Here is a 12,870-nt window from a genome sequence, read left to right as displayed (position 1 = left end):
GTGTGTGTGTGTGTGTCTACACTGGTTTTGATTATACACAAGTCAGCTGCATTTCTAATCTATACTGGCGCAGCACTGATGATCTCAACAAGCACAAAACCTGTCAGGATTTGATAAAATACAGCAGAAGAGTCTGAGTGCTTTTGCCTCAGCTGGATCTATGAAACTGCAAACTCTGTTGTAGAGGTTCAGTCTTTGGTTTGAGTAGAGTTTAAAAGTCTGTAAAACATGATTTGTTACACTACATCTCTCTTCTTTTACTGTAATTAAATTATTTTATTTCTTGGCAGCTTTTTATATCAGGGTGGAATAGATTCACAATGCAGTTTTATAGTTTAGACGCATTCACCAGAGGCTAATAATTTCCACCATATTGGTGCTGGGCAACAATCAATATTGAAATGTAAATGTAGTGTAACCCCAGTTTGGCGAAGTACCACCAGCCACAAGACAATTGCTGTTTTATTGTTGTTGGAGCAGTATTGTCCCCTTTGCCAGGTCAGGTGACCAAGCATTGCTTACAGATTGCTTTCTGTGCCAAAAGTGAATATAGCTCATAAAATACTGGAACAGGTTGTTGCATTTAACTTGAGTATACTGCTACTTAGGCTACTTTGACACAAAGATGAAACACTTAATTCCCTTTCCCTGTTATATATTGTTTCAAAACAGTAGCAGGATGGCTATTATGGACTCATTACAGAAAAAATCAGACCAGACACACTAATGTCAAATGTCATGCCAGAATTGAGGTAACCAAATGACAGTGTGAATTATCGACAGTTTGTAGCTTGTATCTTAAAATGACCTACCTTTTAAATCCTGAAACCTCTGAAAATTCCTACCAATGTAGTCTCTGAGGATTGTACACTGATGTGACATCAAAGATTAGGAGTTGGAAGACACTGCAATGAGACAGTTCTCTGATCCATCCCCAGTTTTGGATTTGGAACATTTCAAAGCAAGAATTTCTGTGATATTCATGTGGATGCTTGTAAGGCAATGATGAATTTTCAGATTCATATGCAAGCTGTGGAATCCAACAGGACAGGTGCAGTTCTAGTTTAGCCAAGGCCCCCTCTGAGACATTTTTCTCAAAACAATCATTCCTCTGTTTTTGGAAGCCACGTGTCTGTTTTCCTACATTGCATAAGGGAGTTGAACCACAGTTCACTGGACCTGGTTTAAACAAGGACTCCCCCAGCTTTCAGTGTTCAAATAAACCTCTCTACTGACTCCTTTTCACTCTTACGGACTGACTGCACATACATGTTTGCTGAATTACACTCACAGTAAATGGACCAGCCTCTCCTTTTTTTATTACCCCCCCCCCCTGCCGCTCTTCAGTCTCTCTTGTGCTTTTCCCCTCCACTGGTCCTGAGAGTGGCCAATAGAGCTAATGTGTTTGGCCCTGGGATAGACGAGGACAAGGACAGTGAGTGAATGAAAAGCAGCTAGAGGGAAAATGATCACCTGACTCAAAAAGAAAAAAGCTGGAATAAGGGTGAGCCAGAGCTTATGTGCATGGAAGATGCACAAAAGATAGAAAAGAGGAGATTAGCCAAGAGAAAAACAACAGGCATGAGAGTGAGAGGAAACATGAAGACAGGTGTGATGACATTAGCGAGCAAAAGCACGGGAAAGGCACATGGACTGACTGAATGAACAACACAAACAAGAGTGAGCGAGACTCAGAGTGAGCGCTGCGCTGATGAATCTTACCAGATGTTGCAGTGCCAGCTGTGTTCGCGCAGCCAGGCGTCACCGGGGCTTCTGCCTCGTAGGGTGCCTGCCGACCATCGCTACCCAGCTGTCCCCACGGCGACGTGGGAGCAGGACCGACAGAGACTGAAACCACACAAGCCTTCCAGAGCGGAACAAACAGGGTTTACAGAGCTGCTGAGCAGCCAAGCTCCCATTCCCTGCACCACGTTAGTGGCTCACTCGCTTTCACAGGGTTTGTGGGCCGGAAAATATGGGTTTATGTGTGCACATATAACATTTGGCAGCAGGGAGGCATTCAAATCCAATTACGGTGAATGCTATTTGCATGAGTTACTGTTTTAGCAGTGGATCTGTTCCAAAGACTTTTGTCAGAAGAGCTTTTTCTGAACGAAATGCAAGTTTCCTGGCTTTTTAATTCTGTGCCTATTGAGTAGTCATTTGTCATGCTAAAATGACATTTAGCATAGTTAAATGTAACTCAGTATAATGCTGTATAGCAGTTTGACTCAGCACCTATGTACCTTCAGTACATAGTTGTCAGTCATGAAGTTTAAATGTGAACTTTTATTGCCAGAAACCCCTTTACCTCCATGCTGCTGTGATCACCTCTGAAACGCTCAAAACTTCAGCAGACATAATAAAGTTGAGATGACTGCATCTCACCACACACATACATACAATCCCACACTGAGTCATGAGGGAATGATGGTTTTATATACAGAGGTGGCTCACCTCCTGAGTCTGGATCCATAATTTGGTGCAGCAGTGCAGATCCTCTGCTGTGGTCTGTCAGGTAGGGCAGAAAACCAGCCCTGGTTTCTACACACAGGTCAGAGAGCAGCCTGGGTACTTTGCACACCGCACTCCTTCTCTCAGCATCCTATTACCCCAGCTAGCTGACAGAGCAGGGGTCAAAGATGAGTTCAGGAGGACTGAAAATAAGTAGTCTTCTGGTCTTGCTGGTTGTATCGCACTCTCCTCAGAGCACCCATGTAGTTTCTCTTATATTTTTAATGTTGGCACATGTTTAAAGTTCAAATAGAATGAATGTACTCTGAGTAATTAGGTTAATTATAGTATGACAGTTCCATTATTTCTATTCCTGTTAAAATACTACTGTAATGTTTAAGTCAGAACACCAGTTGGTCCTTTCTGACAAAGTTTGCATAAATATCAGATATCCCAAGGCCAATAGATGAATTGTAAAACGTGTAGCTACAGTCTGTCTGTCATGTGCAATGTCTCTATCTGGCTGGCCTGAGGGTGGGTGGGTGCTACGTCATCTGTTCGCACATAATGTGACATTCACAATGCACCACTGGTCAGATTTTAACAAACATTCTGACCAGCTGACCACTGCATTGAAGAATTCAAATTTAAAGCACGTCACAAGTTAAAACTACAGTTAGAGCTCTTTGTTGCCTGTGTTTGTTAATATATTTAGTTTTAACTTTATTTTGTTTGTATGAGCTGTAATAACATAATTCCTGCGTCTTGTGTGTGCAGCCATCTCCAGATTTAAACAGATAAAATGTTTTATATCCGATAAAGATGGAATTATATTGCTATATTGCTTCATGGCGAGGCGAGGAGTGGAGCATGTCTCGCTTTTTCTATTTGTAAGCATTATACACTTTTATGGTACTGAATTGTTGTCGGGTTGCAATTCCTCAGGACTGTTTCAATTTTACCTCTGCTATCGAGGCAGGTGAATTGCAGGCAGACGGATAGCGAAATAGGGCCACTCCGAAAAGAACATTGGCTGTTTTAAAGGGCTTATTTAAAGTATTAGGAGGTCTCACTCTGGGAAAGATTGAACGGGTTTGAAATGGCAAGGCCTTGCAGTTTCATGGATTCATTATAACAGGCGGCACAACAGGGTGTACTGAAATAGGAGCGGTAGATGTGTGTGCGTGCGTGCATTTATGTTACAGAGATGTCCTGGGGGCTTTACTCTAAAATGGAAAACCTGCCTGGCTCACTTCCCCTCCTTCCGTTGTTATTGCTGCAGCTCATCACAATATCTTATGTGCAATATGAGTTGTGACTTGAAACAGGAATTTAATACTTTAAGACTCTCATTTTTATTGCTCTAATTTAATCAGCTCCCAGCCTCCATCAGGGAGTTTTAAGTCGATAGAGCAAACAGTTCTTCTTGTGCTGCAAGCCCACCGTGAATAACTTATCCGTGAAGTTACCTCAAGCAAGGCATCATAGTGCTGGAGTGGAGTGGCCAACAGTGTAACATAATATTTAGAATGGGCATTTCCCAGATGAAGGTTTGTGTAACCACTGCCCTCCCCTAAGGCATCACTGTGAAAAACAAGGTATTCTTAGTCCACGTTACTGGGTAAATAACGGTTAAGTAAATACCCAGATCTCACTTTAATTAATCTTAACTGTTTTCAAACAGGCCCTGCAGCGTTTGCACTGGAATGTCATCTGACCACGAGTTTTCAAACATTATTTTCTTTGATTCTATTTATTTAATATTTAATTTAATTTTCTTTATTCATATTTGACTCTACTTCGACTCCCTTGTGCGTTTGACGCTTGCATGTGTTTTAACCCCTTATAGTATTTTATTTGGCAAGGTTACTTAGAAACATATTCGTATTTATAGCACAGGTGTGGGAGCATATAGCTGCAGGAGAGGTTAAAGGTCACATACACACAAACCCATTTGGGAGCTGCCCACTGTGTTAAAGTCTGAGAGCAGCTCCACTGGAACAGTTGCAGAGTCGGTGTCTCACTGAAGGGCATATTGAGGATAGTTGGTTACGGAGGGGAAAGTGTAGTTCATTGAATGCCGCACTCAGACTTTTGCAGCCAGTCTGAGGATTTAATCTCGCCACCTTCGAATCACTGACGTTTTTTTTTTTTTTCCCTCCATTTTTTGGAACTTTTAATATCACAATTAAAATTGTTTTCAATTGTTGATTAATAAATCATTAAGTCCACCAGGCCCATTTAAAAGCCATTTGACCAGAAGGATGGGAGACACTTGGAGAGCCGGGAAATAAGATAATGAAAGGCCAGTGCTGTAAGGAGATATTTCTCATAACAATAACTTTTTTTTCTTCTGCCCTACCAGACTTTGACTTCAGCGTACCAGGCTCCATGAAGCTTCACAACTTGATCTCCAAGCTGAAGAAGTGGATCAAGATCCTGGAGGCCAAGACCAAGCAGCTGCCCAAGTTTTTCCTCATTGAGGAGAAGTGTCGATTCCTCAGCAACTTCTCTGCACAGACGGCAGAAGTAGAGATCCCCGGGGAGTTCCTCATGCCCAAACCGACGCATTATTACATCAAGATCGCAAGGTAAAGGACTCTTCTACAGAAGGCCTAGTAAACAGGATGTTATACAACACTAGTTTTGAGCCAAATGCTTGGAATGAATGTAAGAGATTTAGAGCTTCTGCTGTCTATGTATAAAATATACATGAAGTCACACAGGAGAGTCGTAGCCACATATTATTCCTCCCACATTGTTTGTTACATCGGTTCTGTCTCTCTGTACCTCTCTCCAGGTTCATGCCCAGAGTGGAAATAGTTCAGAAACACAACACAGCAGCACGTCGTCTCTATATTCGCGGCCACAATGGCAAGATCTACCCTTACCTGGTGATGAACGACGCTTGTCTGACCGAGTCACGCCGAGAGGAGAGGGTCCTGCAGCTTCTGCGCCTCCTCAACCCCTGTCTGGAGAAGAGGAAGGAGACCACCAAGAGACACCTCTTCTTCACTGGTAGGACCACTGATAAGAAAGATGGGTGCCTGGGTGCAGAGGTTCAAGCATACAGGAACTAGGGATGAAATTGTACCAAGATGATGCTGTGTGTGGGTTGTTTCTGTTAGTTGTCATCATCTATCCCTGCATGAGTTTTTACATGTATTTGGTCATCCCAGATCCAATCAGAAACACATGGTCACCCCTAGTTCTACTGTACGCTGAGAACAATTGCCACTGACCCTCTCCTTTCGTTTGTCTTCTTTTTCTGTCTTACTCACACACCACACACACAATTTCAATTTGCTTTCAAGTGCTATTTCCTCTCCTGTAGTCCCCTTGTGGTTTGCCTCCACCCAGATGTTTGCCCGCTTTCCATTTATGCACTTGATTGGTTTGTTTAAGGGGAAATATGGACAGGGAATTCAACAGTCCCTTCCAACCCATTTCCTCCCAACTGGAATGGCTGGTATTGAATTGATTTGGGGTGCCAGTGTATGCAAATGTTTAGACTGCTTTCACTGTGCGACCAATGCGCAGCCTCTTGTCTCCTACGACTTGTGTAGGACTTGGTGTTAAGCGATGGCACGCCTTCAGTGCAGCTGTTTCCCCTCTCTGAAGCATTTAAGTTGTAGGTTTAGATCTGTGGTCTACACTGTTGTAAAACAGGGACTGTTTGCTTGCTTGTGTGTCACTGACGTGGTTATTTTCCTACTACCACTCCGTCTTTTTTCTTCCCCCTTCTCTCCCCTCCTTATCCCTTTCCCATCTGTATCCTGTCTTCCTCCTCTCCCTCCCTCCATATCTCCAGTACCCCGAGTGGTGGCAGTGTCGCCTCAGATGCGGCTGGTAGAGGACAACCCTTCATCTCTGTCACTGGTGGAAATCTACAAACAACGCTGTGCCAAAAAGGGCATCGAACATGACAACCCCATTTCCAGATATTATGACCGTCTGGCCACTGTGCAGGCCAGAGGCACACAAGCCAGCCACCAGGTATGAAGAAGATCATATCCACACATCTGCATACATACACACATATTACAGCTATGACCAGCTTTAATTCCCTACATTGATATGCATCCTGGCTGATTGAATTATAATTGGCAGTAGCTAACAGTAATTAATTAACAGTATCTTCAAGCAGCCATACTATGGATACCTCCAAAATGTCAGCTTTTCGTGAGCTAAGAAAAATAGCCTTACGACATTCAAATTAGTTTTATGTGATTTATTTATTTAAGATATAGGGGAATTTTATCAACCTATAAAGGAACACTTCAGTTAATTTGAAATATTAAAAATAACCAAATTTGAATGTTCATGGTTTTGGATGGGGATGATTTTCTGATTAGGGGCTTTGTCTGTGGTGAAAACGTTATTTTCAAGCTAATATATCAACCAGTCAACAGATAATAGATGTGCTCTTCCTGAATTCACTTCTAGCTGTGTTGTTCTAGCGGTTTTGCTTCAAGATGGCAAAGTGTTAAATTATGCTGTCTGTTCCTGGGGACTGATTATCACCTAAACTATCTATCAAAAAGAATAAATTGTCCAACCAGGCTCGTTTCTTAATTTTAATGTGTTTAGTGGCCGCATTGTATTTTGTTAAGGCTCTTTTTGGTGAAGAAATTGTTTCTCCACCTCATCTTTGCACTTCTGACATTTCTTGTTGATATTTTAGATAGCTGTAAAATGATGTGCACTCAGGTCATTTACTTTTGGTCAACAACTGTGAATCCTATCTATTTGGCAGTAAAGTTAAAGAAGGCGGACCGTTGTGTTAAATAAAGTAGAACATTGACACAAGGCCCAATATTTCTTTGGACCACGTCTGCCTACCCTAACCTCTACCCCCACTCCTGTCTACTTCCAGGTCCTGCGGGACATCCTGAAGGAGGTGCAGGGGAACATGGTCCCTCGCAGCATGCTGAAGGAGTGGGCTCTCCACACCTTCCCCAATGCCACCGATTACTGGACCTTCCGTAAGATGTTCACCATCCAGCTGGCCCTCATAGGTCTGGCCGAGTTCATGCTCCATCTCAACAGGCTGAACCCCGAGATGCTGCAGATAGCACAGGTAGGAGAAACATACACAAGGAAGAAAACATGTTGGACTTTCTGTCAAGGGCAAGTGGGCACCGTGTGACAGGGGCTAATTCAATAGATACACACTCTCATAGATGCATTAAGAGATCACCATTACCCTCCCCATATCTAGCCGTATGAATTACTATTCTCCCCCATGACATTCACGCTACGCCTATCAGTCAGCCAGCCGCTGTCAATGCGAAGGATGTTTTGACAGAACGTTATATTCATTCCCTCTGCTCTACAGCTATCAAAGACGTTTCAATTTGAAGAGGCCGTGTTTGTGCGTGCGTGCGTGCGTCCGCCACTCAGTCCACACACACACATCCGTTTGGTGCTTGGGGTCTGCAGACAGCTTTCTCAAAGTCATTATTAAAGATGATTGTGTCAGTCGGCCACCCCTCCCCTCTGATCCTAATCGGCCTTTGCTGACAGGCGTTCCTCCGGGCAGCTAAGCACTGGTATTAAGCCCCCTCTCTGCCTGTTCCACTCCGCAGATCCCATTAGACACAGGAGGATTACGGTACGGAGAGTGTACACACACACACACAAACAGACAGCGAGTACAAGGACAGGACATCACAGCCATAGCATTGTGCCCCACCCTGCCTAAATAGAGACCTTAAGTTCCTTCAAGTTAATGCTTAGAGAGCCCAGTGATGCTTCAAGAAATCAACACAAATAAGGCACTGCTTTGTGACATTCATCAGGGCCTTAATTCAATGATAGACTTAATTACACCATAAAACACCGGTCTTCATAAGGCGTTTTCTTGAGAATCTGACAATCTCCTTTGATATCATTGACATTTGTTCTGAAAACACCCAGTACCTGTCATTTCTCACACACTAGTCACTACATGTGACACTCTAATGTAGCGTCACCACACTCGCACCAGCCCAAAAATGAAGCCAAATCACTGACCGCTGGCGTGGTGATTTAGCATTCTGAGAGCTGCCTCCACAGCCAACCGTCTGTGGGCTTATCTTAGCCTCCTGGGGGTTGCTGGTGTCTCAGCCCACTGCCTTGAGGCCCTCCGCTGGGGGCTGGAGGAGCAAATGACAGCAGGAGAGGGAGACGGGAGGGGAGGGAATTAAGGAGAAGGAGGGAAAGAGGCGAGACAGAGGAGGAGAGGGAGCACGAGCTGGAATGAAATGCTCTGCTATAAAGCTGTCAGAGCCACTCACCTTTTCATATAAGGGAGCTTATCTTCCCCAGAATGGCTGCTTGTGTAGCGGTCCTCTCGCACATAAATGCAGGCTTATGGATGGAAACTCAGCTGTATATATTTAAGTCAGTGGGGAGTGAGGGGGGAGAGGGGAGTGGGAGTGAATTGAGGATTATAGATGTTCTGCTGCTGATAGTTTGACGTGTTACGGTGTCTGGGGCACGCAGATCAATAACTGCAGCCATTTCGTTGGTGTGAGCTTGTTTTGTAACTCCCCTAGCCTTTCTGAAGAAGAGTTATTTTCTTACAGGACTGTGGAGAACACTGCAGAAAGGAATATTCATAGATGATGTTGTTTATTTGCTAGTGGTTATGAGCAGTGAACAATAAACAATGCTTTATTTAAAACATCCTCCCTCTTACACTCGTATACATAGAGTATACCTCACATATACACACTTGTCTGACTTGTTTACCTTTATACTCTTTTTTTCAGGACACAGGAAAGCTGAATGTCTCATACTTCCGCTTCGACATCAACGACGCCACAGGCGACCTGGATGCTAATCGCCCCGTTCCGTTCCGCCTGACGCCAAACATCTCTGAGTTCCTGACCACCATCGGTGTCTCTGGCCCACTCACTGCCTCCATGATTGCTGTGGCACGATGCTTCGCACAGCCAAACTTTAAGGTAACTTGTCCGCAAGCACTGGTCTCCTCTAAAAATAGTTACATTGTTGATCCTATTTTTACAATCCTGGTGATCCGTTCCACGATTGTAAAAAATACCACAGTCTTCTATTTATGTTCTTTTACGCTCTTTTACACAGAAATGGGTCATAAAGTGTCTATATTTTTTGATAAAGAGATTGAAATAGCAGACTGAATGACAGCAGACTGTAGTCTGTAGATGTTAACTAACCCATATTAAACAAACCTGGTGAGAAGTTGAAGTTTCAGCTGTGATGGGTTGAAAAATGACACTTGCTCAACTTGACCCAAATGACAGGAGTTTTGGAAATGTATTTAAGATATGAGGTTCAAATCAGCTGGCAGTGTCAGTGCAGGTTTGTTGTCAAATTTAAGCTCCTGCGAAATTCTCCAGGTATTGTTTTGCACCTAAACTTGGATAAACCCAGAGAGGAAGTTCCCCGAGGCACAACCAAACAAAAACAATGCAATGAAAGCACGAGCAGTCAGGGGGTTGTACAAAGTATCCGCAGCAGGGCAGTAATGACAGGCGTGTGGTGTCTATGTATAGGCCTGGCTCTTACTTATAAGTCTGACTGATGTGGAGGGAGCAGGAGTGCTTAAGATGCAAATAAACAAAACCCTCGACTATGTGAACTAGTAAAGGCAGAGTGCCAGAGGCCAGTGCTTCTTGTGGTCCAAGAAAATGGACGTTCCCAGGCAAAACAACCAAACACAACAAACACGTAACAATCATCCACTCAAATATATTGAAGCCTGAAACCATATAAACACTTTAGGTAAGGGTGGGGAACACTTTGTACCTAGTTGGGTGATGATTGCTAGTGTTGTGGCCCCGTCATGGTTTCACTGGTTTTGCATTTCAGTTCTGTGGCTCCATAACGGGCTCCTAACAAGAGAGAGAGAGATTTCCCTCAGGATGATTGACACATTCTTAATTGAGCTTAACAGCTTTGTTTTGTGTGTATGTTTGAGATTGGCAATGACTTTATATAAACTGAGGTTTTATTATTGCTCTCCTTCCCATGATGGAGACTTTGAACACATGGCTTAGGACGGTCTACCCAGAAGGTTGGCACGGTCAGTGTATATAAACAGAATTCCTTTGGCACATAATTGAGAACTTCAAGTAGATGCAACAGTTATCAAATTAGCGAGGAATCTCATAAACAACTGTAATGTGTTAGCAACCACCCACAGTATATCATATTGTTATACTGCAGTGCTGTGGAACGGTTTGTAGACCACTTCAGTTTTTGCATAATTTGTTACAACACAAAGCACTGTGTAAAGAGGGCTGGGCAGTCTTTGTTGAAATGTATGAAAATCTGACCAAAAGCAGCGTTAACAAAAGGTCAATTTACACGCTTTTTCTGCCGCTTTCAACCACATCTTTTGGTCTTTGATGGAGTTTATTTAATTGGGGGAAAATCATAATCCCTGTCTATGTTCAAAGATGATCTTTGACGCCAAAGATCATCTCCATCTGCAGAAGAAGACCGTGAGATGTAGCTGAAAGCTCTAGACAAAGCAAGTAAATAGCGTGAGCCTTTTTTTTTTCCCCCCAAGAATGAAATGGAATTATTTTCATATTGTATTGTTGTCAAAACTGTAAGGTAAATAAAGTCAATTAATTAAGTTAATTTATTTTCCAGATTAATCAAGATGGCACAAAAACATCCAGTATGTTTTATTGTACATGTTTCTACAGCGTTAATTCTTAAACTCTCTATTTCCTGTCTCTGATAGGTTGATGGCATCCTGAAGGCAGTGCTTCGCGATGAGATCATTGCCTGGCACAAGAAGACCCAAGAGGACACGTCCATGCCTCTGTCCCCAGCCGGCCAACCGGAAAACATGGACTCCCAGCAGCTGGTCTCATTGGTCCAGAAGGCCGTCACCGCCATCATGACCCGCCTCCATAACCTGGCTCAGTTCGAGGGAGGAGAGAGTAAGGTCAACACCCTGGTGGCTGCAGCAAACAGCCTGGACAATCTGTGTCGCATGGACCCTGCCTGGCACCCCTGGCTCTGAGAAACCAGATGTGACACAGCAGAGGAGGAGGAAGTGAGATACAGGGCAAGAAAATGCGTTTTTGTTTACTTTTGTTACGTGTCTGACAAGCACGGACAAGGGTTGTTAAATGTATATTTCTCTTCACTGCAACAGAAGCCCGGTGGACTCCTTTTCCTCTTGATCAAAGTACACTGAACCAGTGAGCTAAGTGGAATCAAATCGAAACAAAGGTCCTGACTGTCACAGTTTGAGAAGGGCTTGCCAGTATTCTTAATAGTTATAACTGGACTGATAGAATCTTTTTATGAAAACAGTTTCTCCTTCTACTTATATTTATTTTTATAACTGAATGACAGGGACTGTATGTGTGATGCCAGTTGCCGTGTCTTCAATATGACAAGGAGAAATATTTGTGTAGGTGTCATTATGAGCCCCTCACTCAAGCTAATGGGAGTTTTTTTATTTAAGAGGTGGGGAAATCTGTTGTTTGCTTTAGCTGTGTCTGTGTTATATTTCGCCTGCATCAAGAGCTTACAATTTTTCCACTATGATTTTCCCCCATAAAATAGCCATTAGTCCTCTCAGATGTGTATTGGTATTTAAACTGATAAACGTGTAGATTCCTTTCTATCCCTGCCGAATGAGGAATGTTATGATCCTGTGAATAACAGAGGATGCTCTTTCATTTTTTTTTTACCCACTGCCTGAACTGTATTAACATGTCTGACTGTTTCAAAAGCCATTTTACTTTACAATTGTTTTATCTTTCCATCAGTCCTGTTGTAATGTAACAAAAGTCAACTACTGGGCGAAAACACAGTGTCATAAGCTAAAACAGCTTTAATGCAAATATGTCATTCCAAGCTGGCTGTGTATGAATAGTCCTCTTCTCTTTTTGTAAAGGTACAATGCCTTTTCCACCAGATGTATTATCTCTTGCTTTGTAAATAAGCATTTTGTTTTAATAAAATGCTCTTTTTTAATACATAAGCTGTGTTGGCTCTTAAACGGTAACCTGCTGATTCCTTTTTTACGCTGTGCATTAGGACAATTTTACCCAATGAATCTCAGAAATGAGTTTCAGCTATGCTCACAATTACCATTAAGCAAAACTTACATTTGTTTTTTTATTTTTATTTTTTCAGTTTTTTACACAATTGTAAAACAGCAATAATAACCAGTAATCCCCATCTGTGCCTCACATCTACTGCATCACTGTCACAGCCATAATCACCCTGAAGGACGCACTCTTGGATATTATTGCAGCAATAACTCATGCTGTGAAATGACTCCAGACGAACCATTCTCTGATGTTAAAAAGTCTATTGCTATCATCCTTGCGGTTCACAGTTAGTAGACATTTATGGAGAGGCATTTCAGCGCAGCAGTGTTGAATCAAAGTGCTGCTCTGTCTCGCGGAGGTACAATAA

The 12,870-nt window shown here is 42.8% G+C and overlaps 1 protein-coding gene across 1 annotated transcript in view; it reads left to right on the top strand.

The window, feature by feature from the left end:
- Positions 1–12,407, top strand: part of trrap (transformation/transcription domain-associated protein) — a 78,219-nt gene extending 65,812 nt beyond the window's left edge. Inside the window, 6 exon segments of the mRNA XM_035669969.1 lie at positions 4,820–5,045; positions 5,255–5,472; positions 6,266–6,450; positions 7,331–7,534; positions 9,210–9,404; positions 11,174–12,407. Of these exon segments, the coding sequence (XP_035525862.1) occupies positions 4,820–5,045; positions 5,255–5,472; positions 6,266–6,450; positions 7,331–7,534; positions 9,210–9,404; positions 11,174–11,458 (1,313 nt within the window). The 3' untranslated portion in view covers positions 11,459–12,407.
- Positions 12,408–12,870: the final 463 nt, after the last annotated feature.

Source organism: Morone saxatilis, unplaced genomic scaffold, assembly GCF_004916995.1.
Source record: "Morone saxatilis isolate NCDOM2014 unplaced genomic scaffold, NCSU_SB_2.0 Contig1, whole genome shotgun sequence".
In the NCBI taxonomy this organism is placed as follows: Eukaryota; Metazoa; Chordata; class Actinopteri; family Moronidae; genus Morone; species Morone saxatilis.
Note: the sequence above shows the minus strand (reverse complement) of the source record. Positions and strands in the feature narration are given on the sequence as shown.